This window comes from Hypomesus nipponensis, chromosome 9, assembly GCF_054491055.1.
Source record: "Hypomesus nipponensis isolate SF chromosome 9, ASM5449105v1, whole genome shotgun sequence".
In the NCBI taxonomy this organism is placed as follows: Eukaryota; Metazoa; Chordata; class Actinopteri; order Osmeriformes; family Osmeridae; genus Hypomesus; species Hypomesus nipponensis.
Window position 1 is genome coordinate 17,028,862 of NC_140369.1, and position 22,792 is coordinate 17,051,653.

General features: G+C 52.3%; 1 protein-coding gene across 9 annotated transcripts in view; it reads right to left on the minus strand.

The window, feature by feature from the left end:
- The window catches only part of atp2b2 (ATPase plasma membrane Ca2+ transporting 2), a 55,237-nt gene extending 32,930 nt beyond the window's left edge, over window positions 1-22,307 (minus strand). For 7 of the 9 annotated variants that reach the window (XM_084704585.1, XM_084704584.1, XM_084704583.1 and 4 more), the window contains exons 1-2: window positions 22,168-22,307; window positions 9,433-10,043 (exon numbers count right to left, since the gene is read on the minus strand). In XM_084704585.1, the coding sequence (XP_084560711.1) occupies window positions 9,433-9,631 (199 nt within the window). In that variant the 5' untranslated portion in view covers window positions 9,632-10,043; window positions 22,168-22,307. Of the gene's footprint in view, window positions 1-9,432; window positions 10,126-22,167 lie in introns of those variants that run through there. The other 2 variants (XM_084704588.1, XM_084704587.1) reach the window with 1 other exon arrangement.
- Window positions 22,308-22,792: the final 485 nt, after the last annotated feature.

Here is a 22,792-nt window from a genome sequence, read left to right on the forward strand (position 1 = left end):
TGGGAGAGAGTGTGCGGGTCTTTAGACTTGAGGGAGTGAAACTACAACAGAATCCCCTCATTGATCTGCCTGTAATAATACCAGGACACTCATCTGCTGCTAATGAGAAGATGTAGAGAGAGCTGTGGAACTGGGTGGCAGTATTTAGGAAGGATCAAAGACCGACATCCCCGACCATTTGAAGCAATTTGAATATTTAAAACCAAACCTAAATCCAAGAACTTTTTTGCTCAATTACATCTATGTGCAATAATACTGTATGTAAATCGGTCACGTGACTGTCACAGACGCACCAGCAAAAATGGTAATGAACGGTGTACTTAAAACCCAGCAGTTGTCTTTCTTGACAGCTGCGGAGAAATTCTATTCAATGTGAGAGTGAACAGCATTGCATATTTTAGCGGTTGTGCTTTTTTTTTTCAGAGCTAAAAATGGATTGCTATGGAAACCCTATATATCCTGCTGGCTGGATTTAAAGACTTGTCAGTAGCCGTGAACCTGACAGCGCGAGGGGCAGCTTAGCTCCGAGAGACAGCTACACGAGCTTCTGACTACTGGGGGAACGAGCCTGGGATTTGTTAGGGAACGTGAAGGGGAGAGAGAGAGAGGTGACCTTCAGATGTCCTTTGTCGAAACACAATGCAACCATCTGGAACTGCGATGCAACTCTAGGCGTTAAATAACCACAGGTATTCCTGTAACACAGGGTTTACGTGTTAGAACAGGTATGGTGGTAAGGCGTGGGGTTAAACTAGTCCTGGGGTAAGCTGGAAGGAAACGCAGGGTGCGTTGAGTAAGGGTTCTTCCTCTCCACTGGCAGTGTCCTTTGAATATTTAACTCGGTGATGGCGTAAACCGTAGCCCCTTCACTGTACGAGTCACAAACACAGCATTGATTACACCACAGTGGGCTGTCTCCGGAACAAAATGTCAGATTTACAGATTCACATTTTTCACTATGCGGCGCCATGTCCAAAACTAGTTTCCATGGAAACAGGGAAGTGATGATACAAAATATTGACGTTGTTTTTTTCCCGAATCGATACTTGCACTGTGAAGCCCACGTCGTTTTTTCGAAAAAGAGCACAGGATAGGTAGAACATGAAATCCTCCTACCAACTCAAGAAATACCAATCTCACACTTGATAGGTCACTAATTACAGGAGTTTCTAGAATGACTCTCTGTGGCTGCCGATACATTTCTGACTGTCTCCTTGAGAATGTCCTTTGGAAACCATTTCTATTCCTTCTCCGTCTCGGGCTAGCGAGGTGGGGGGAGCTGTCTGCTTGCTGTGGATGATTATTTAGGACAGCCCTTGACAGCTTGAGGTACACTAGTCATTGGGATGCACTACATCACCCACAATGCATCTTCAGCTCATTTCAGTGTGGGGCCATGATCTGTCTCCAGACGGAGCCAGATGTGAAAATCTCCTCTTTGTTCTGCTGACACTGTCAAGAGAAGCCTGGAAGTAGGAGGGCTGGGGCACAATTACCTCTTCAACCAGCCAGTCAGCCAGCTCTGTAGGAGCGATATGGCTGTCGGCCCATGCCGGTCACGAGCGCTGCACCACATCGCGCCGCCCCCCCTGCGCCCCCCCGGCTCATCGTTCTCCTCCGAGTGACCGGGGCCACGGTGTAATTGATCCCTCAGGCGGGCAGGGCAGTGCGGGCGGAGACGTCCACCACCCCCCACCCCCCCAGGGCCCCAGCACCGTCCTGGATGCAATGGGCTGGAAAGTGACGCTAAGCGATTTCCGGTGCAATCACCGGGGAAGAGCCTCGCACGCGCCCCGCACACCCGAGCCTGCGGTGCCGGGACTGGGTCAGTGGTCGCCATGGTAAAAACAAATGACAGTTGACACAAATGAATATGGCAGCTTTGCTTTGCGAAGGGGCGAGGTAATGTACAGGAATTGAGGTCTGGGTTACAATCTACTGGTCTTTCTGCTGCTCAGGAAAGAGACTGTCTGGAGCATTCACGTCGTTTTGATCCAGAGCGACCCTGGCATGACGTCAAACAAATCGCCCAGTCTCCAGCACGCGAGCAGATGATGACGATGACATGGCGACTGCCTGCCGGCGACGCCGGTCCTCCAGCTCCTTTGTGCGAGTGGAGGTGATTGGCACGAAGGTCTCCATCATCAGGAGGTGTCGGCGGCGGCAGCAGCAGAGAAATGAGCAGCGAGACGTCCAGGAGACGTTGGAGGAGGAAGCGGCCCAAGAAAGAGCAAGCATAGCCACCCGTGCACGAGCTTGGGGAAGGAGAGAGAGAGACAGAGAGACAGAGAGAGACAGAGAGAGACAGAGACAGAGAGACAGAGAGACAGAGAGAGAGAGACAGAGAGAGAGACCAAAAGATACAGTGAGAGAGAAAGAGAGAGCAAAAGAGAGAAAGCAAGAGAGAGGTGGGAGAGAGAGAGAGAGAGAGAGAGAGAGACAGAGAGAGAGAGAGAGAGAGAGAGAGAGAGAGAGAGAGAGAGAGAGAGAGAGAGAGAGAGAGAGAGAGAGAGAGAGAGAGAAAGAGAGGCTGTGTGGGGGTTGATGGATGAGTGGGTGAGCTGCAGTGTTTGCTTTAGGTGCTGTAGTCTGAATCATGTGAGAAATATCTCAGTAAAGGTGAGAGAAACGTTGCTCAGAGCGTAGGCTAATGAGCTATTATTCAATAGCTCGACTGTCAAGAGTTGAGGAGTTGAAAGTTCAGGTTGATTTAGATATACATTTACTGAGACGTGTTCTGTATATATACGTATATATACTGTGTGTAAGGTAAAAGAAATGACAATATCGTTATGTTACTCAGATGTTAAATATGTATACCATGTAGGATGTGTAAGTTCTTCTGTACTGTTCTGTATGAGGCCCTCATTTCTTTTCTTGTGAGAATGTAGTTCCTCTTAATAAAAACAAAGGTCATTGAGGAGAACAGAGTTTTAATGACTCGTTAGACATCCTACATCTGTTTCATCCCTGATGCTTGAGACCCAGTAGTGCTGATGATGTCCACACTGCGGCCTAATGAGACATCTGTCGTCAGTGTGTGAGTGCTGAGTGCAGAGTGTGTGTGTGTGTGTGTGTGTGTGTGTGTGTCGGCATGGTTGTCGAGCTGTCAAGTTGAAGTGTCCTCGGTAACTTCAGCCGGTAACCTCAGCCTGGTTAACCCCTCAGTCAGTCACGCAATGAATCCATCGCGCTTTGCAATGAGCAATGAACAAATAATCATTTGTCCTCAAAGTGCTCGCCGTTTTCCTAACTAACCCGTTGTCAGGTCCACTCATGTGAAACCTGGTTGGGCCCCACCGCCGCGAGAGCAAAGGGACGTAGAGGAAAGCTGTTGTGGACCGAAACTCTGTCTCGCGCCGGCCCCCCACCGACCCACACGCTGGGTACTGGGAGGAAAGCCAGCGGGCTGAAAGGGAGAGCGAACGTGGCCCTGTGCTGTGGTCCCATATGGGTGTCATGATCATGTTTCCTCGCTGTGCTCTGGACACAATGGGGATGGGCATTTAAATGCAAACGACCCGAGAGGCTCATGAAAGAATCAGGACAGGTAAGGGAAATATACATACGGGGTAATGGTCTCCATTGTTTGTCCGCCTGTGTCTGAGTGCAGGCCACGAGGTCGTACTTTCACCAGCTTTGAAAGACGCAAGCGCTGGCCTGAAGGGGGCAGGTCCTGGGGACAGGAGCTGTTGTGTTGGGACAGGGGTAGTTTGGGTGGACAGTTAGGTAGTTAGGTTGAACAGGGGTAGTCGGCCTAATCCACAGTACTGCTAGAGGCGAATGGGATCTTGCTGAGAGGAGGAAACGGACTTTTGCATATCAGCTATAATGCCATCGCTGTCAAGTCAGGTCAACGTAGCCCCTCTCATTGAGCGGTCACCTTCGATTCGTCATCGTCGGAAAGACCTCGCTGCAATAAACGTGTTATCTTATCTTTCGACGCGCTAGATACTGTATAAGCATACGAACATATACAGTGAGGCCAGGCATTGCACTTTTATGTGATGTACTAGGATCCTCCATGGAGAAAGCGGTTTACATGACATTCACACTGACTAGATAAGGCTGCCATAAAGGAAGTCCAGAGCGTATCCCTAGAACCCCTGCTTGTCAGGCGAGTGGGCGGTCACCTGGACATCCTGTAGCCACAGGTGCGATACGGGTACAGGCTGCTACTGCTAATGATGTGTTCGTTCCTGTCTTTACTCACTAACAGGAAGTAACCTGTTGGTCAACCGCAATGCTGGTTCTCTATATACTTCCCCAGCCTGTATATACTGCCCCAGCCTCTATATACTGTCCCTGCCCCAGCCTCTATATACTGCCCCAGAATCTATATACTGCCCCTGCCTCTATATACTGCCCCAGCGTCTATATACTGCCCCAGCCTCTATATACTGCCCCAGCCTCTACATACTGCCCCAGCCTCTATATACTGCCCCAGCCTCTATATACTGCCCCTGCCTCTATATACTGCCCCAGCGTCTATATACTGCCCCAGCCTCTATATACTGCCCCTGCCTCTATATACTGCCCCAGCGTCTATATACTGCCCCAGCCTCTATATACTGCCCCAGCCTCTACATACTGCCCCAGCCTCTATATACTGCCCCAGCCTCTACATACTGCCCCAGCCTCTACATACTGCCCCAGCCTCTATATACTGCCCCAGCCTCTACATACTGCCCCAGCCTCTATATACTGCCCCAGCCTCTACATACTGCCCCAGCCTCTACATACTGCCCCAGTCCCACTTCTGCTAGTTGCGACGGGCAGCAGTAGGTACCATGGTGACCGGTGGGGATGAATGGGAACACTGAGGCGAGGAAGAGGATTAAGCCATGCAGTGCAGAGGGGGGAATCAGTTATCAGTCCTCCCAGGGACTGTGCATGCTTCTGTCCAGACTGCTTCCCAGAGTCCCACCAGAGCCTTCATGCTCCTCCGCTCTGGGGAGCGTGGCCGGTCCCACCCGGGGGAGAGACCCTCCACCATGACTAAAAGGGATCCAGTCAGGAAGACTGGGGAGAGATGACTGATGGGACCATGAATAGGAAGCGCAGCACTGTTCATCAGCAGCATTGAGGTCGCCCATTAAGTGGATTAGGCGCCACTTACTAACAAATTGCTGAACGCCTTTATTTTCGCAATTGTTTTAATAATAATTACTCCATAATTGAAGTGTGGGACGATAACTAGATAACACGAGGTTCGCTCGCTTTAATGGGTGTGTGTAACCATGAAATCTGAATGATATTGTTTTCTGAGTATTGTTCACTGGGCTGAACTCAACACTTCAATTACAATGACTGTACTTGCATCCAAGGAACATGTATCCACCCATCTCTCCAGTGGACACGCGCGCGCCTCGTGTTTTCGCATTTCATTGGATCAACCATTGACCTTCTTCGGCGTTTCATAAATCTGCCATATGACACAGCAGCGTGTCTGCTCCTATCCACGAGCGCTGAAGCCCAGGTCGCGGTGCTGTCTGTGTCAGAGAAGGAACCCCGAAACCCCCCCCCCCCCCCCCCCCCAGAACCCTCAAGGTCATCTCTGCATGCGAGCGTCATCTTTCTCCGTCGAAAATTGGCCACATATCCTTTGTAATGTGTCCTCCGAGAGCCACCCCACCCCCTCACCCCAGTGCTCCCATCCCGCTCTCCTTTTGAAGAACCGCTGGCGGAACGAGGACAGCGTAAGTTGCGAGCGGGAGAAATTGTCCTTATTAAAAGAGATTGTGCTCCATCCGAGCAATTCCTGGTGGGGCTGAGATTAAATAGGATGTGTCAGGGGGGAACGAGAGATGCACGGGCTGAGGACTAGATTAGTGTGAGAGTGGGGGTGGGGGGTTGGGGGAGTGGAGAGCCAATAAGAGTGAGGGATGAGTCTTCAGGAGGACGATGTTTAACGGCACGCGGAGGGGCCTCGCAACAGGAAATGGAGTCAACCGGTGTGTGGAGCTGTAGCCACACGTCCCTTGCTCTTTTGTAGCCACTCTCTACCCCTCTCTCCTCCCCCTCTTCCTCCTCCTCCACCTTCCTTCAACTGCCCCCCTCCTCTTCGTAGCTTCTCCGGCTCCATGCACCGCGGACAGCCAAAGAGAAACGCTGTCCTTGACAACAATGTCAGAAAGGATCCAAACAGTTTGGGACGAAAATGGATCCAAGCATCTAAATCACCGGTTCCGGACCACATACTGGATTCAGAAGGAATCCTTTATTGGTCACGTGATTGGACGTCATGCTGGGAGTGGCGACACACACACACACTCGAATGTCCACCAATGCCATTTTTCCTCTGCATCCTCCAGTCCTTACTCCGAGGGCAGTAATCAGCCATATTGATTTGAGGCCAAGTCCAAGTGCCCACTCATGCCGGGCCAGGGACATGGGCACGACTGCTATCTGTTCTGCATGTTGTTGTTTTTTAATTGAGGTTATTTGTGGAGGAAACCTTTGGTGAGCACTGGGAAAACCACAACAGAAAAGCGGTATGATGTGGATCGTTGTGGTCGACTCATTGAAGCACAGTATTTTGGATTGTTCTCCGTGGCAATCAAACCGCGAACCTTGTTCCAGACGTCGAATGCAACCGCTATCTCAGACTGTTCTCGGTCGAAAAGGAAAAGTGTGCGCCGCGGGAATGAAGGTTATACATGTAGAGCAGGTCCATTTAGGCTAGGCCGTGTGCTCCACTGAGACATAATGGGTCATCAAACGGAAATAGAAATGGGAGCAGAGGGTGGCTGTGAGGAGGAGGGGCGAGCCGAGGTGGAGAAAAGGAGAGGGAGGAGAGGAGAGGGGAGGGGAGGAGAGGGAGGGGAGGGGAGGGGAGGAGAGGAGAGGAGAGGAGAGGAGAGGAGAGGAGAGGAGAGGGAGGGAGGGAGGGAGGGAGGGAGGGAGGGAGGGAGGGAGGGAGGGAGGGAGGGAGGGAGGGAGGGAGGGAGGGAGGGAGGGAGGGAGGGAGGGAGGGAGGGAGGGAGGGAGGGAGAGGAGAGGAGAGGAGAGGAGAGGAGAGGAGAGGAGAGGAGAGGAGAGGAGAGGAGAGGAGAGGAGAGGAGAGGAGAGGAGACAGGTTGGAGGGTGGAGAGATGTGAGGTAGGAGGAAGCAGGAGGGGGGGGAGCATGACGAGAGAGACAGTCAGGAAGATGAGTGTGGGGGGAGGGGGGATGACAGGGGAGCAGAACAAGAGGACACAGGGTGACGGGCAGAGTATTGGAAAAGGGTTCGGTGAAGCACTGCCTTTGTTCTATATGACTCATGTTGAAAAAGGTGCAGGTTATTTTAGTGCTGCGTGAACAGATGGGAAAAGAATAAAAAAGCTTGTGTTCCCCCCCCCCCCCCCAGCATTGGAATATGTCCAACCTCCCTCCATGTGGACTGTGTCCTGCCCAAGGCTCCCAGCTACCCCCAGAAAGACTCTTGGTGCCTCTGGGAAACATAAGCTGGTTCACCCAGAAGTCACCTACAGAACAGGAGAGAGGTAACTACATCCGTACGTGACCCCCGCGGCATACTTTACACACAGTGATGCAAACATACATGTGTGGCGGGGTATTAATAGGTTCGGGATATTTCAAAGGACCAAACTCTTGGTCTAAAACACAGGTCCCTTGAAAACTTCTGTTTTCGGTTCATTGAGAATTTGGTTTAGGAATACAGGCCCAAATTAGGAATTCTACATCATGTAAATTCTATATTACATTTAATGTAATATACATATATATTGTTTTATGTGTTGATTCTTCAAATAAATAGGGCTTCTTCCGCTGGCAAGGCAGAGCCTGTGAAACGCCATCACCATACAGCAGGTGAGAGGAAAGGGGCAGAGGAAGTGGAGGAAAGTCAACGGGAGAATGATTGGACAGAAATAAACTGAGAACGTGGTGAAGGGGAAGAGAGGGGTGGAGGGGTTGAGAAGATAATGAGTGAGAGATTTATATATATATATAAATTCTATATATATATATATATATATATATATATATATATATATATATATATAGAGAGAGAGAGAGAGAGAGAGAGAGAGAGGGGGGGGGAGGGAGGGAGAGAAAGAGGGAGGGAGAGGTATAGAGAGAGAGAGAGAGAGAGAGAGAGAGAGAGTGGGGGGGGAGAGAGGGGGAGGGAGGGAGAGGGAGAGAAAGAGTGAGAGAGAGGTAGAGAGAGAGAGAGAGAGAGGGGGGAGAGAGAGAGAGCGTAGATCCAACCACCCAGCGTATTAACACCACTAGATGTGCCCGTTTGTCTTCATTAAGGCCTAGCACTTCTTGTGTCATCCCCCGCACTTCACCCTCACCACACAGCTACACCGTCTAGACCGCCCTATGACCATGGCTGGGCCTAAGGCCTGGTCATCTCAGGGCCTGGTCTAACCCTAATGTGTTGCTGGCATGGGGCTAGGGGCTAGCAGAGAGAGTTCATTGGACTTACTGTCAAAGGGCTTTTACTTGAAAGGCAGGGCCCATGGGGATTATTCACATCATACAGACCCGGTGTGTTGACAAGCACTGTGAATGTCAGCGATCGTATTTCGTTGGTCACATATGTTGTATGGAGTGACTGAGCAGGTCAAAGCCCCTCTGACTGGAGCAATAAACCAAAGAGACCACTCATGCTAATATGCCCACGACCTGGACATCCAATTTCTCTACAGACACAAAACTGCAGCGCATAAACCGTCACAATGCAAAAAAAGGATTCAATAATATCTCTCTTAGTTGCCTTCCAGTGCAGAGTCTCTGTGGGACAGATAAGGATATGCAGAAGGTGGTAAAAGGAAAGAAGGTTTATTTCAGTTTCATGCCGTATCTGTCTTATCATGGAGTGTACATTCAGTTTTCTGTGTCATATTTTATACTATTCGACTTCTCTCCTGCGTGTGGTACAGTCACACTAAGAAACATAGCAGCTGTGTCAGCTGGTGTGGAGTATAGACGGGGAGGAGCAGGATATACAATCGTCAGTCGCTGTTGTCCTATCACTTTACAGAAAACCAAGAGGGCAGTGGCAGGGAGCAAGCCCATAAATACTGAAAAGGGATTCAAATGTCCAGAAGGGCACAGGAAATAGATCCATCTTGAACATTTTTAAAGGGGAACGTGTGTCACAGAGAGCCTTTGGGGAATATTGCCTCAAAAATGTCTCCCTGGCCAGACTCTTTCTTAAAATCTGTCCTCAAACATTCATCGTATACTCGCGCCACTGCCTCGCGGCTCTTTCGTGACAAAGTAGAGCATGCACTGTCAGCACCTTCATACACGCTCTCTCTAATAACGCCACTGCTGGTCGTAAATATATTCTATTTCCGATACATTTTTATATACGAGGAACAAAAAACACCCCATGTGTGCTTCCCATGCTCCCTCTGGGTACAGTAAACCGCCCCCACCGACGAACATGAGGAGGAGGAGGTGACTGGGACTCACCTTCCGTGGGAGAGGTCTTCAGCCTGGCGCAGAGCCCCTCCGTGTCCCCGTAGTCCTCCTGGATCTTGACCACCCCCTCTGGGCCCCGCAGCTCCATGAGGGCGCGCAGCTCCAGGACGGAGCACCCGAAGCCCGCCGCATGGTTGCCCTCGTTTCTTTGGTTCTTGGCGTAAAAATCACTGTTTGTCATTTCCCCCATGGCGAACGGCGGTGGGTAGTGTTGCTCAGAGCGTCAATCGAGAGCCGGGTCGAAGATGCGTTCTTTTTCGGGGGAAAACTATTTCAAATCGAGAGGGGGGAAAAAAACAGACAAGGGTGCCACTGTGGTGACCGGCGAGGGGGGAAACACAGACGAAAAAAGACTAATATCTGGGTCTGAGGAGTGCTCCTCCAGTCCAGGATATGGCGAAATCGATGCGCAGATCAGTCTGGGAGGACGGGAGAAGAAAGACCATCCAGGTCACGGTTAGGACAGCCCCGCGGAAAAGGTCCCGGCAAGTAGGATCCCCGTTCTCACGGCTGCAGTACAGAGCCGCTCCATGTGGACTTTCCCATTCTGCGTTCCTTAGTCCTCGCTGCTGCTTTCTACATGGTGGTTCTCCCCGTTACTCCTTCGGAGACAGAGAAGAGAGAGAGAGAGAGAGAGAGAGAGAGAGACAGAGAGAGAGAGCGAGAGGGATAGAGAGAGAGGGATGAGAGAGAAGGTCGGGGGAGGGAGAGGGAGATAAGGATGAGAATGCGGACTCAGAGACGGAGAAGCAGAGGAGAGTGTGGCGGTCCTGATAGAGGACAGCCTGGGCTGCCTGCTGCTGCTGCTGCTGCTGCTGTTGCTGCTGTGGCCAGCCTCATCGTGAGGCGAGGAGGAGGAGGAGGAGGAGGATGCGTCTGTCTGTCTGCAGGGGAGCTGAGCCAGAGCTGAGGGGGGCGAGGACGGCCAGGCAGGCAGCTCACCGGGGCTCTGACGCCAGCGACAGCAGCACAGCGTAGCTACTGGGAGGATTTCTCTCTCCCTTCCTCTCTAGCTCTTTCTCTCTCTTTCCGCTCTCTCGCTCTCTCGCTCTCTCGCTCTCTCTCTCTCTCTCGAGCATGCTCTCTCCCTTTCCCTCTCTGACGCTTTTTCTCGCTATCTCACGGTCGTGTCACATGTGCACAGTCACAAGTGCCAGTGTCACAGTGCTGAAGCAAGGACCATAGTCACAGTCAGAATACAGGTGTTAGAGGCTGACAGAGGCTCAAGAAATGGAGAGAACCAAGGGGCTGAGGAGATTGTTTTGGAGGTGGGGTTAGGAATGGGGATGTGGTTGGAAATTGATTTGGGGATGGGTCCCAGCATCAGCCCCAGCCTCAACCCCAGCCTCATCTTCAGCACCAGACTCAGCCCCAGACTCATCCCCAGCCTCAGCCTCATCTTCAGCACCAGACTCAGCCCCAGCCTCAGCCCCAGCCTCAGCCTCATCTTCAGCACCAGATTCAGCCCCAGCCTCAGCCTAAGCCCCAGCCTTGATCCCAGCCCCAGACTCATCCCCAGCCTCATTTTCCGCACCAGGCACAGCACCAGCCTCAGTCCCAGCCTCAACCCCAGCCTCATCCCCAGCCTCAACCTCATCCTCAGCCTCATCTTCAGCACCAGCCTCAGCCCCAGACTCAGTCCCAGCCTCAACCCCAGCCTCATCCCCTGCCCCAGCCCCAGCATGCCACACTTTGATCCCTCCCAGAAGCCTGGGCTATATACAGCTCCTCATGAATATTAAAGGGCAGAGCAAGCTCTCCTGGCTGTCAGCTGTGCTGGCTGGGCCTCCTCACTGTGGGCGTGCTCAGGATGCACAGCCCCCACGCACTCTATCCCAGTCTACCCAACCTCCAAATGGGCTAAATCCCTCACATCAAACATGGGAGGTTATGCAGCAGAGCAACAGTAGTACAGTCATCATGGCAACCACATCAATACAAGTATTGATTGGTCGCTGCTTTTAACCGGCAAGAAAACGGTGAAACTCCACATGTTCAACACGCAAGTCCGACACGCCATTCGTTCCCCAGACCGGCGTCTCCTGTCCAGGGGTCGACAGGGCAGCGCTGGATAGGCTCAGACGACAGGGGGCGGGTGGGGGGGCGGGTGGGGGGCGGGAGATCTCCCACAGTCTCCCTACGTGGCCATCAGGACGAATCAATGTCTCCCCCGCTCTCTGAACCCCGGCAGCTGCTGTCACATGGAAGCCGACGCACGGACCCCGTCGGGACAGGGAGGGGCGGGGAGAGGGGCGAGGAAGGGGGCGGGGGGCGGGGAGAGGGGCGAGGAGGGGGGCGGGGAGAGGGGCGGGGAGAGGGGCGAGGAGGGGGGCTGGGAGAGGGGCGGGGAGAGGGGCGAGGAGGGGGGCGAGGAGAGGGGCGGGGAGAGGGGCGAGGAGGGGGGCGAGGAGGGGGGCGGGGAGAGGGGTGAGGAGGGGAGCGATGAAAGGGGCGAGGAGAGAAACGGGCCGCACACGGGTCATTCATTGGATAACGCGCTCGCAGACGGTGCGAAAGCTCAAGCGTTTCGATTGGCGATCGGCCGATAGGCTGATGATGATGTGGACCAGCAAGGGGCCAGAGGTGTTTGAAACGTCGCTGCGCTCGGTCCAAGAGCAGAGCCACTCATGTTTCTAGGACGCTGTTGATGCACATTAGTGTGTTTGTGGTACATAGAATCTAATATGGAGGCCATCTAGAGCCACGGCACTGTGTAAGGGTGGGAGAATCAAGGTGATGGAGAGATGGAGGAGAGGAGAGGAGAGGAGGAGGGGTGTGGGGACAGACTGGGGAGTAAACGGAGGGGAGGTAGAGGGGAGGTAGAGGGGGAGAGAGGGGATGGGGGAGAGAGGGGATGGGGGGAGAGAGGGGATGGGGGGAGAGAGGGGATGGGGGAGAGAGGGGATGGGGGAGAGAGGGGATGGGGGGTAAGAGGGGATGGGGGGAGAGAGGGGATGGGGGGAGAGAGGGGATGGGGGAGAGAGGGGATGGGGGAGAGAGGGGATGGGGGAGAGAGGGGATGGGGGGAGAGAGGGGATGGGGGAGAGAGGGGATGGGGGAGAGAGGGGATGGGGGGAGAGAGGGGATGGGGGGAGAGAGGGGATGGGGGGAGAGAGGGGATGGGGGAGAGAGGGGATGGGGAAGAGGGGGGATGGGGGACTGAGAAAGGAGGGAGAGTGGGACAGAGACAGGAATGGGTGAGTCAGTGGCTTTTGAGAAATATCCTCACTGTTCTTTTGATTAGACCTGTAAAAAAAATGGCTGCTGCTGTCACGGATGTTACGCAATCACAGAGGCTCATCCAGCACAAGAGGCTGAGTCCTCTACCTAGGGCCAGGTGTTTTTTTTTTTTTATCTTTCCCACAATGCACCACAAGCGTATCAAGTGCAGATTGGTCTGCACTAGTTCAGCTTTAATGGTGATGGAGAGCTCTGGAGAGAAACAGAGAGAGAGAGACCATGAGAGGTTGTGTGTGTGTGACAGAGAGAGAGAGAGAGAGAGAGAGAGAGAGAGAGAGAGAGAGAGAGAGAGAGAACAAAGGGGGAGAGAAAGAGGAGAGAGGAGAGAGACTACACTGGAGAAACCACACGACAGACCTACCTTCTTTTTCCAAAACAAGTTCAAACTACTACTACGTCTAACTACAGTGGTCCTCATAGAGCTCATGGCACCCAAAAATCTCACAGACACAACAGTAAACAGAGAATCACTTCAAAATAAGCCTATCTCCAAGTAGTGATGTGCCATTGCTCTGGCCCACCCATCTGTTCCTCCCATGGGCCAGCGCTGCACATGAGCAAGGGAGCAGTCGTCAGTGTATGGCCCACAATTAGCACATTAAGAAAATCATTAACTCCAAAGGCAAGCTGGTCAACACGCCGAGTTCAATAATGCGGTGGTTTGAGTTTGAATTATGAACGAAGGGCTTTGAATCTCTTTTCAAAGGGGGCACTTTAATGGGTTTTAATGAGCGCCAAACGTAAACACATGAAGCCGTGCACGTTGGAATCATGTAAATGACAAACCGAGCTATTACGATGCCAAGCCTCCTTGCCGTTCTTTATGATCCTCACACACCGTGGGCGAGGTCCGGCAAGTGAGCGGAGGCACGGCCATGGGGGTCAGGGGGACTTGGGGGCCATGGGGGCCAGGGGGGACATGGGGGCCAGGGGAGGACCAGGGGGGCTTCTGCTGCCTTTTTTGACGCTCCGCACGGAGGTTCAAAGCCAGTTTTAACACAATTCAAAGACAGCCCAAGTCAATAGATGAGTCACTGCAGAACCATTTAGAGGGGGCTTCTGCTCTCTCTCTCTCTCTCTCTCTCTCTCTCTCTTTCTTTGTGTGTGCATGTGTGCAAGTGTGCACATGTGTGTGTGTGTCCGTCCAATGGAGAGAGAGAAAAAAAGGAACTGGGTGGGTATACAGTGACAGGGTGCAGGGAACATCTTAATGTGACACCCTGGCCAAACCCAGTTAGGGGGGTAGCACTCCAGGAAGTGGCCTGGCTCTTCACGCGGCAGCAGGGACACAGAAAACCTTAATCATCCATCCCGTTCCAAAATAATTGCTACTTGCTCCGAGATGACGGCAGCCTGATCTCCAGCAGGCAGCCAGCAGTGGGTGGTCCATGGTGTCTGCTCTCCGGGGGCAAAATCGCTGTTCTCTCTCCTCTCTCTCTGTCTCTCTCTTTCTTCCCGTCTCTCCTGTTAAATGTCCTTGAGCCTACTCACCACGTCCATGAGAGCACCGAGCCCGCTGCGCCGAGCACTGATAGCCAGCGCCTCCTAGCAGACACAAACAGAACTGCGGAGCTATCGAACGGTATTGAGTCATATGTGTCGGTAGACCCACTCAGTGGCACGCACCCCACTGGGAGCCCAGGCTTTGGGTTACCGCGTCCACCAAGGAGCAACGGGATGACTCGGAACACATAACGCGATTAAACACGTAAATTGACGTTTTGACAAGTCGCCCTCTCGCGCGCGTCTCTAATACGATTCAGGGGCACGGTGACCGAGAGGAGGGGTTTGAAGGCGCAAAATGAATGAACGGAGAAAACTTCAGGCAGTCCAAACAAAATGGCTGCTTGACAGTTAAGGCAGACGGAAGCGGGAGGAGGCTGGGAGTTCCCCCCGTACTCCACGGTCCGCAGCTGCTTTGAACAGCGGGGTATCTGAAGGAGCCGAGTGTTCAGCGGATAGAACGGCCGTGCGGAGCTCATTTCCTAATGGAGAGAAAATGCCAGAGGTCTGGGAGGCGCAAAGGCTTCAGGATGAAAACCAAGAGCTCTGAGGAGTGACCGTGAGAAGACACAAAGACGAGCAGGCCCGAGAGGGTCTCCGTCTCGCAGATACAGTAGGTCTGGAACCAGGTCCGGGGCGAGGTCTTGCGTAAGTCGGCAGAGAGCTCCTTGGACGGCGAACCGTCGGCTTTCGAATTGCGATGAATGCGGCTGTCACGCTCGGGCACAAGCGCGACGTCAAACCCCGACAAAAGGCGGCTATTTTGGAAACGGGCGCCAGAGGACGGAGGAGTGGAGCTCGCAGTCATTTCGGCGTCCGGGGGGGGGGGAGGCTGAAGAGAAGCCAGAGCGTGCCGCGTCGCCCTGCAGAAAAGCCCTTTTGTTTGCTCGGAGATAGTGGGGCTTTTGAAGAAAGGCAAGCGAGAATTGCTCCAGGGTTGCCAGGCCTTTACAGCGAGTGCTGCAGATTACACGCCGTGTCTCTCACATCGCTGACCGGGGGGCCGGGACTTGAGTGATCTGCCTTTGTTACAGAGAGGGAACCTTTAATGGATCTTGTCTTTCAGTGACAACGCCTATGAAAGGGCCCCTCCATGTAGAAGGAAGGAGAGCCTAAACAACATGTCAGGGTGGCTGACCTAACACAGCTCTGCCTGACTGCTGATGTCACCTTATCTCTCTCTCTCTCTCTCTCTCTCTCTCTCTCTCTCTCTCTCTCTCTCTCTCTCTCTCTCTCTGCTCTACTTTGCTGTGCTGTGTTGTGCTGTGTTGTGTTGTGCTGGCCCATGCTGGATGCTGTGCTCCATTTCTATATGAGGAGTCTCAGTCCCAGTGCACTCCCCTACGACCCGGGGGAAGGACGTCGCTGCTGTGCCTAAGGAGGGACAGGAACTCTGGGCTGATCATTAGGGGTGGGCATGGACATCGTCACAGACACGCTACTGATGTCCATGCAGCTACTCTTGACAAATGGCCTTGTTACTGTAAAGATTCCATGGCCCAAGTGTCGTGTGTAGCGAGGCTTGGAGCCCTGATGCAAGAGCCCAGCAGGAAGCTCCTCTTCCTGACCAGGATGTGACCTCCTGAAGGGTGTCAGCAGGTCATGACCCGTAAGCAGCCTGAAGCCAAGCCAGGTGATCTCCCTTTGCTACTCATCAACTAAGCAGGTGCATTTAAAGGGAAGCTGTTTTGTGTGTGTGTGTGTGTGTGTGTGTGTGCGTGTGCATGTGTGTGTGTATGTACAAAGGTCCCAAGTAAATAGGATGGGTTGAGTGACAGCTTAAACAGAGGTTAAGGATGAGAGGGGAAGTATTAGGCATAAGGAGATCAGACAGGAAACTATTTCGTTCATTAAGTCCATTGTTTGCGATCCATTGACCCAGGAATAGAACGTACTAGAAGATAAATATAGAAACAAATATCAGATAATTACACGCGTCGAGCTGAATGGGTAATCCAGTCATTTGAACACATCGGGCTGGCTTGGTGCTTTCATGACATCATGCTGGCGTGTGTTGGAAGGGGGGGGGTGGGGCTATTTGTTAACAATCTGTCACTTTCCCCCCCCCCCCCATCACTTTTCCTCAGAGGCACAACATCTGTCATATAACAATGCAGAGCCCAGCATCTGGCTGCTCTAATACCCTCTCCCCTCCTGCTCCCGGCCTGGGAGGGATGAGGCTATTCACAGATGCTGGTACGTAGACCGACGGGGCTGGGTGGGAACCACGCACATACAAACATCACTGTTTGATTTGACTATCTGGCAAAGAGATAGTCATCAAATTACCGCAAGACAACGACATAAGGGGGCCTCTTCAGTCGTCTGATTTCAATATTTTACCGTCGCCCGTGAAACTGAATTATGCCGTGGCTGGAATTGTTCTTGTCTTCAACGCGGCCAAATGGTTATATGCTGCTTTGTGAATATGACAAGAATAATTGTTTTCATTTGAAAGAAGACTTTGTAAACAATGTATTAAATGTGTCTTCTTGTGAAGCATAACCGACTGACTTAACATGTAACAAACGCACACAGAACACGCAGACAATCCTACACCAACAACATTAAGTATGTAGTGGGCATGCACAAAATAGGCACTGTGCACGCGCACACACACACACGCACACACACGCGCGCACACACACACACACACACACACAGACTGCTCCAGTGGCTAACATCTGCAAGGTCATTAGAACACAGAGAAGAGTGTGTGCCCTCTTCTTGTTACAGATCAGTGTGTAAAAGTCATCGGGGAGCCATTGTTCTAATTAAATCCAGCACACATTCTAAGTATGATAGAGAAGTAACAGAGATAAATCTAGAGAGGCTGTTGCGCTGATGCAGCCAGTCAGCCAGACAGCCAGACAGTCAGCCAGACAGCCAGACAGTCAGCCAGACAGCCAGACAGTCAGCCAGACAGCCAGACAGCCAGACAGCCAGACAGTCAGCCAGCCAGACAGCCAGACAGCCAGACAGCCAGACAGCCAGACAGCCAGACAGCCAGCCAGCCAGACAGCCAGACAGACAGCCACCTCAGTCTCCCTACAAGAGGAGGAAGAGATTAACCCTGGGATGGGAAATCATCAGGCCGGACTAACAACATAAGATATGGAAATCATTGTGTTGTCAAATCCATTGGTTTCAGCCAATGGGAATCCCATGGCATCATCTCTAAATGGGAGCACAATTTGCCGAGAGAGAGTGAGCTAAAGCCTCTATCCCTGTTATGAATACCATATCTGCTGGAGAGGCTGTGTGACAACAAGCACTCCCTGGAGTGTAACATCTCATGGTAGATAGCACTTTCCCTGTTCCTGGAGTTCCTACGTCAGATGCTGAGAATTACTGTCCCGGACTGTACACTGTACTGTACACAACATTTAAGTTTTTAGCACCAACACCGGAACCAGCAGCAGAACTAGAACCGGTACCAGAACCAGTTCTAGAACCAGTACCAGAACCAACTCCTGGGGTGTCAGTCAGGTGAAACAGCTGCATGAGTCAGCTAGTCTGCCTGCCACCAAAGGGCCGCTCACACTTGGTTGAAAGTGACAATGTGGGTGTCTGTCGCCTCAAAGTGATTTGGCTTTCCACTTCCACATCTATCACTCTATATTTACAGACCTCACTTTAGGATTATTAGTATTGTCAGTAAAGTTATTGCCATGAGCAGATACAGATGGAGGCCCTGGCAACATTCCTGGCAACATCCTAACCTCTGCTGACATGACGATGAGTCATACTGGAATGTGAGGAAGATAATGATGATGATGAAGGTAAGGCACAGAGGATCGACTTAACTCGTAGGCCCCACACTCCAAGTCTGGTTTTTGGCTTGTCTTGGTGGTACAGACAATGTCCGGTAGAGTTCTGACAAAGCTCAAAGCTCCCCTCCTCCAAAAAAAAGCACAAAGTATTGGTGGTACAAACCGCACTGCTCACCAAAACGTCTACAGAGACATTCAGAAGGTGAGTGTAGAGGGCAGACACACACACGACAAGCCGTGTAGCAGTGTCCGTGTGTGTGTGTGTGTGTGTGTGTGTGTGTGTGTGTCCCCCCCCAGACTGGCTGCTCCGTTGTGTTGGCGAGACACTAGCTAGCTCTGGGCGCTTTAGGGAGCTAATGAATGGCAACATGTAGACAGCTAGGAGCTGGACTGCATGGCCAGTAGTGATTGAGCGTCTCTGATGGGTACTGCTCATCGAGGAAGCACTGTCGTCAGCCTGTTCCACCTCAGAGTTACAGTCCGCTGCACTGGAGTGGCTTCTCAACACCTTCCGGTTTAATATGGAAATATATGCACCAGTAGCAGCTACAGGACAGAGGCAAACAGACAGACTCGCAAACGATTCGTTTTTTGTTGTCGATATGGCTTCACAGTAAAGACACGGTGCAGAATACACCCAACGATGTATCGGTGGTGTTCCATATGGGGGGGGGGTCAGTCATAAAAGCTTGGCTTCTACTGTACTGTAAAGTACAGTCTGATGTCAGGGCTCATTTTCAGACATAAACATGGCCGGCTGCTACTGGAAGTACTTCACCAAGATAATCTGTGGGCTTCCTGCTGACGGGAGGAATAGGGGGGCTTGTATGGCCACACAATGGAAGATAGAGGATGTGTTGCGTGGAGTTATGGGCGCTCGATAAGAACACTGGAGGGAAGAGACGTCTATAGCCCGGGGTGCAGTATACTTGCAGGACAGACAGAGTGAAGCAAAAACAAATGCCTCGTGATTGTCAAGGTTTTGGAAATGAATCAAGGCGCTGTTGCTGCTCTGTGTCGTTTTTAAGGGGGAGACACTATTACATAAGAGCAAACATTTCCCAGGGCTTAGAGCACATTGTAAGACACATAAATTGCAGGGCCTATAAATCCTGTCAACGCCACACTGCAAACTCAGGTCTTCTGGAGAGGGCTATTTAAAGAAGGGGCCGCTTACTTGCAGCAACTCTCCGATTACGAGCACGAAGTCTAACGAGTAAAAAACTTGTGAGTGAAAAGGAAATGTCATCAAATGTTTGTGCGAGGTCTGACGTTTCATGGCGACTTAGATTCGCAAACTCTGTGATTTCTTTCAGTTTCAATTCAAATTGATTGAGAATCAACTCGCAGTGCACAATGTGTCGAGCATGTACCACTGAATTGTGTTGATTTGACACGGATGACTCCTTTGAAATGGTTGGATTTGCAGGACTTTTATGAGCAGTACTGTATTGTAATAGTCCAAATTCATATTATGGGATGTCTGGAATAAACTGTAGTTGAACACGCTGGATGGCAACTAGTGTGGATGTAAACAGATGGGAATTTAAATATCCCAATTTACCCATCATTCAAAATCACGGAATCCCAAGACTAATCTGCACAGTTATAAACAAAGTGAAAACAAGTGAAAACTCTGATCTGTTCATCCAGAGCGTGAGGCCTTATGTCCCCGTGTCACTTCAGGTGAAGCCAGTCGAAAAACAGAACATCTGTTGCCAGGCAGTGAGTGGAGTTACATGACACAGCTTACAGGGCACCACTTGCTCAGGATCAAGTCTGACAAATCCAGTAGTGAGGCCCTTCCTGTGTAAGGACATATAAACAAACATAGAATCCTCAGTTCGTCTATTGTCGTCTGCATCTCTCCAACTTTACCCAATTCTAAGCCAGCCTTCAATCTGGAATGTTCAGCAAGGCTTTGTTACGGTACTTTACACACGACAATGGCCCCTTTGTCTTCATCCTCCATCACCGCTGTCTAAGATAAAGGCCGATCTGTTCCTCTCCAACAATCATTTGTAAGAAAACATTGAAGTGCCAAATCCAATTGCAACGTATTGAAGCCTGCATGCAGTGAGGATGACACAGCAGAGTGTTCTGCAGGATGTGACAAGAATGGAACCCCTGAACTGTCGGACTGACGACGAGCCACCACGACCAGCAAGGATTAGGATTTCTTTTAAACCTTTCGACATCCTGCATGTCCATATTCTCTGCATTTAAATATGTGTATATCTGTATTCAAAGGTGTATTATTTATCAGGACACCATGCTCCAAGGTAATGCATTTTCCACTATCTATTTTGAACGCAAAGTGACCTTATTGGGAGGAGAGAAAAAAAGCAGCGACTGAAACAGTGACAGGTGCTCTACGCTACGACCCAGATGAATGGCGAGAAGGTCAAGCTGCAGCTCCTCCGCATTGTGACACAGCCAGCTCCATGTCCTCTCCTTGTCTGCCGCCCGTACACCATCCACGGTTCAAAACGCCCATGCCAAGGTCCAAGCGCAAGCGACAGCGCCGAAGAAACGGCTATCAGAAACACCTACGGTCGAACCTTGCCCACCGACCCGACGGAAAGGGACCGCAACCTGTTGCGTGGAGACCTCGTGCTTTTGGTTTTTCTACTCTAACACTCGGGGTCGTTCTCCTGACTCTTCCCACAGGAACCGCGACGCAACCCACGTCGGGTCGGCATGCACACAAGTGAGCGGCGGTGCTGCCGATCCTCTCCCGCCCAGTGAGATCAGAACGCGTGGAGGTGCTGAGAGATGATGACTCAGACTCAGAGCGCTCCGGCAGCCCCCTAATCTGTGTCTGACGACCAGCAACCGTGACCACGGAGATGCCACTAACCTCTCACCAATGACACGCCAGGTCCACTACCGGCCCTCAAAAACCTGGCAACCGCCGACAGACTGAAGGAAATCCGTCACGTACGGGTTTTGACAGCGGAACATCAGACCTGAGTCATTCTATCCCGGCTGCGTCCGTCACCCTGGGCAACGGCGCACTAAGATACGACCAGTACAGTACAACCAGGAGCACTGGCATTCAGCCGTTCTGAGGAGCGAGCAATTCCAACACAACACTCCCGCTGCTAATTTCCCTTTCCCTTCCATCCGCCTCTTCCCTCTCCTCCCCTCCTCCTCTTCCTCCTCCTCCTCCTGCTCGTCAGCTGTTGCTGCCTCACAGCTCTCTTGACGCAGTGAAGCTCCCCACTCTAGAGGTCACCGCCATCCATCCATCCCCCCCCCCCCCCATCCCCCCCTCCCGGGGGGAAGAATCAATCTGCCACGGGGGGAAGAAAAGACCCGTACGCCCCGGGGAAAACTCACGCCGGGAACCCGACCCCCACCCTCACACACGAGCACAGCGCGGCACACACCTCCAGACCCCGCGGACGCCGCCGCCACGTAGAAAGCAACAGTCAGACGGCGAGGTTTAGGATCGGGGGCCCCCTCCACACCTCCTCACCCCCCCCCCCACCCCCACCCCCCCGCCGCCCCCCAGGCTATTTTGGAATCTGCACCACTCGGAGGGGGGTAACTGAGAGAGAGGAGAGAGAGAGAGAGAGAGAGAGAGAGAGAGAGAGAGAGAGAGAGAGAGAGAGAGAGAGAGAGAGAGAGAGAGAGAGGCCGTTGCTTAATAAAGGTGTTGCCGCAGCCCTCTGTAACGTGAGCGGCCGTCAGAGAGCCGAGGTAGCCCTGATCCCCCCCCGTGCTCGCGGCTGAGCAGGCGCACCGCTCCGTCACCGGAGCGTCCTCCGACCGCAGGAGAATTATTTTTAGTGTGGCAGAGAGAGAGAGAGAGAAAGACACACAAACAGAGAGAGAGAGAGAGAGAGAGAGAGAGAGAGAGAGAGAGAGAGAGAGCCACTGTACAGGGCTGGGAGCTGAAACCTAACGCGCCTCCCCGACCGGCGAAAGCAACAAGCCGCCACAACAGGACACATTCCTCACCGGATTTCTCTGCCCCCCCCCCTCCCCCCTCCCCACCGGCAACACGCCATGCTCCTCGCCAGCGTACCGGCAAACAGCGGCTTACGGCACACGGCGCACAGCACTGGCTCAAACAGTCCCCCCCCCGTCTCCCAGCCCTTTACAAAGCCCCTACCCGTAAAGAATATCTGTGTCAAACAGAGGAACAATATTTGGGTTGGATAGGAAATCCCATGCAAGGAGATAACGTGAAGCGGTTACTTACTTGGCAGCACTGAGACGGTAGCACCTGGAAAAAAAATCCTCCCAAATATGATTTCTATTACAGAGCTGGGATGTAATCACTCCTGGGTATCTGTGGAGCCTTGATAAGCCACGCTACAGGATCTGCTGCACAGCCTGTACCATGTCAGGAGGCAGTGGGGGGTGTGTGTGTGTGAGAGAGAGAGCGCGCGCGTGTGTGTGTGTGAGAGAGAGAGCAGTGCTGCAGAGCAGAGAAAGGCTGCTCACCAACTAGACAGACGGAGCTTGAGATGGAGGGATGAAGCAGGAGAGGGAGGAGGAGGAGGAGGAGGAGGAGGAGGGGGCTACGGCTGCCTGCTACCACGAGAGAGGGATCACATAGGTGATCTCTCTCGCTCCCTGTTGCTCGCTCTCTGTTGCTCGCTCGCTTCCTTCCTCTCTCCCTTGTCTTCTCTCTCTCTCTCTCTCTCTCTCTCTCTCTCTCTCTCACTCTGTTGCTCCCTCACTGTTGCTTGCTCTTTTGCTTCCTCCGCCTCTCTCTTTCTTTCTCTCTCTCTCTCTCTCTCTCTCTCTCTCTCTCTCTCTCTCTCTCTCTCTCTCTCTCTCTCTCTCTCTCTCCCTCTCTCTCTCTCTCTCTCTCTCTCTCT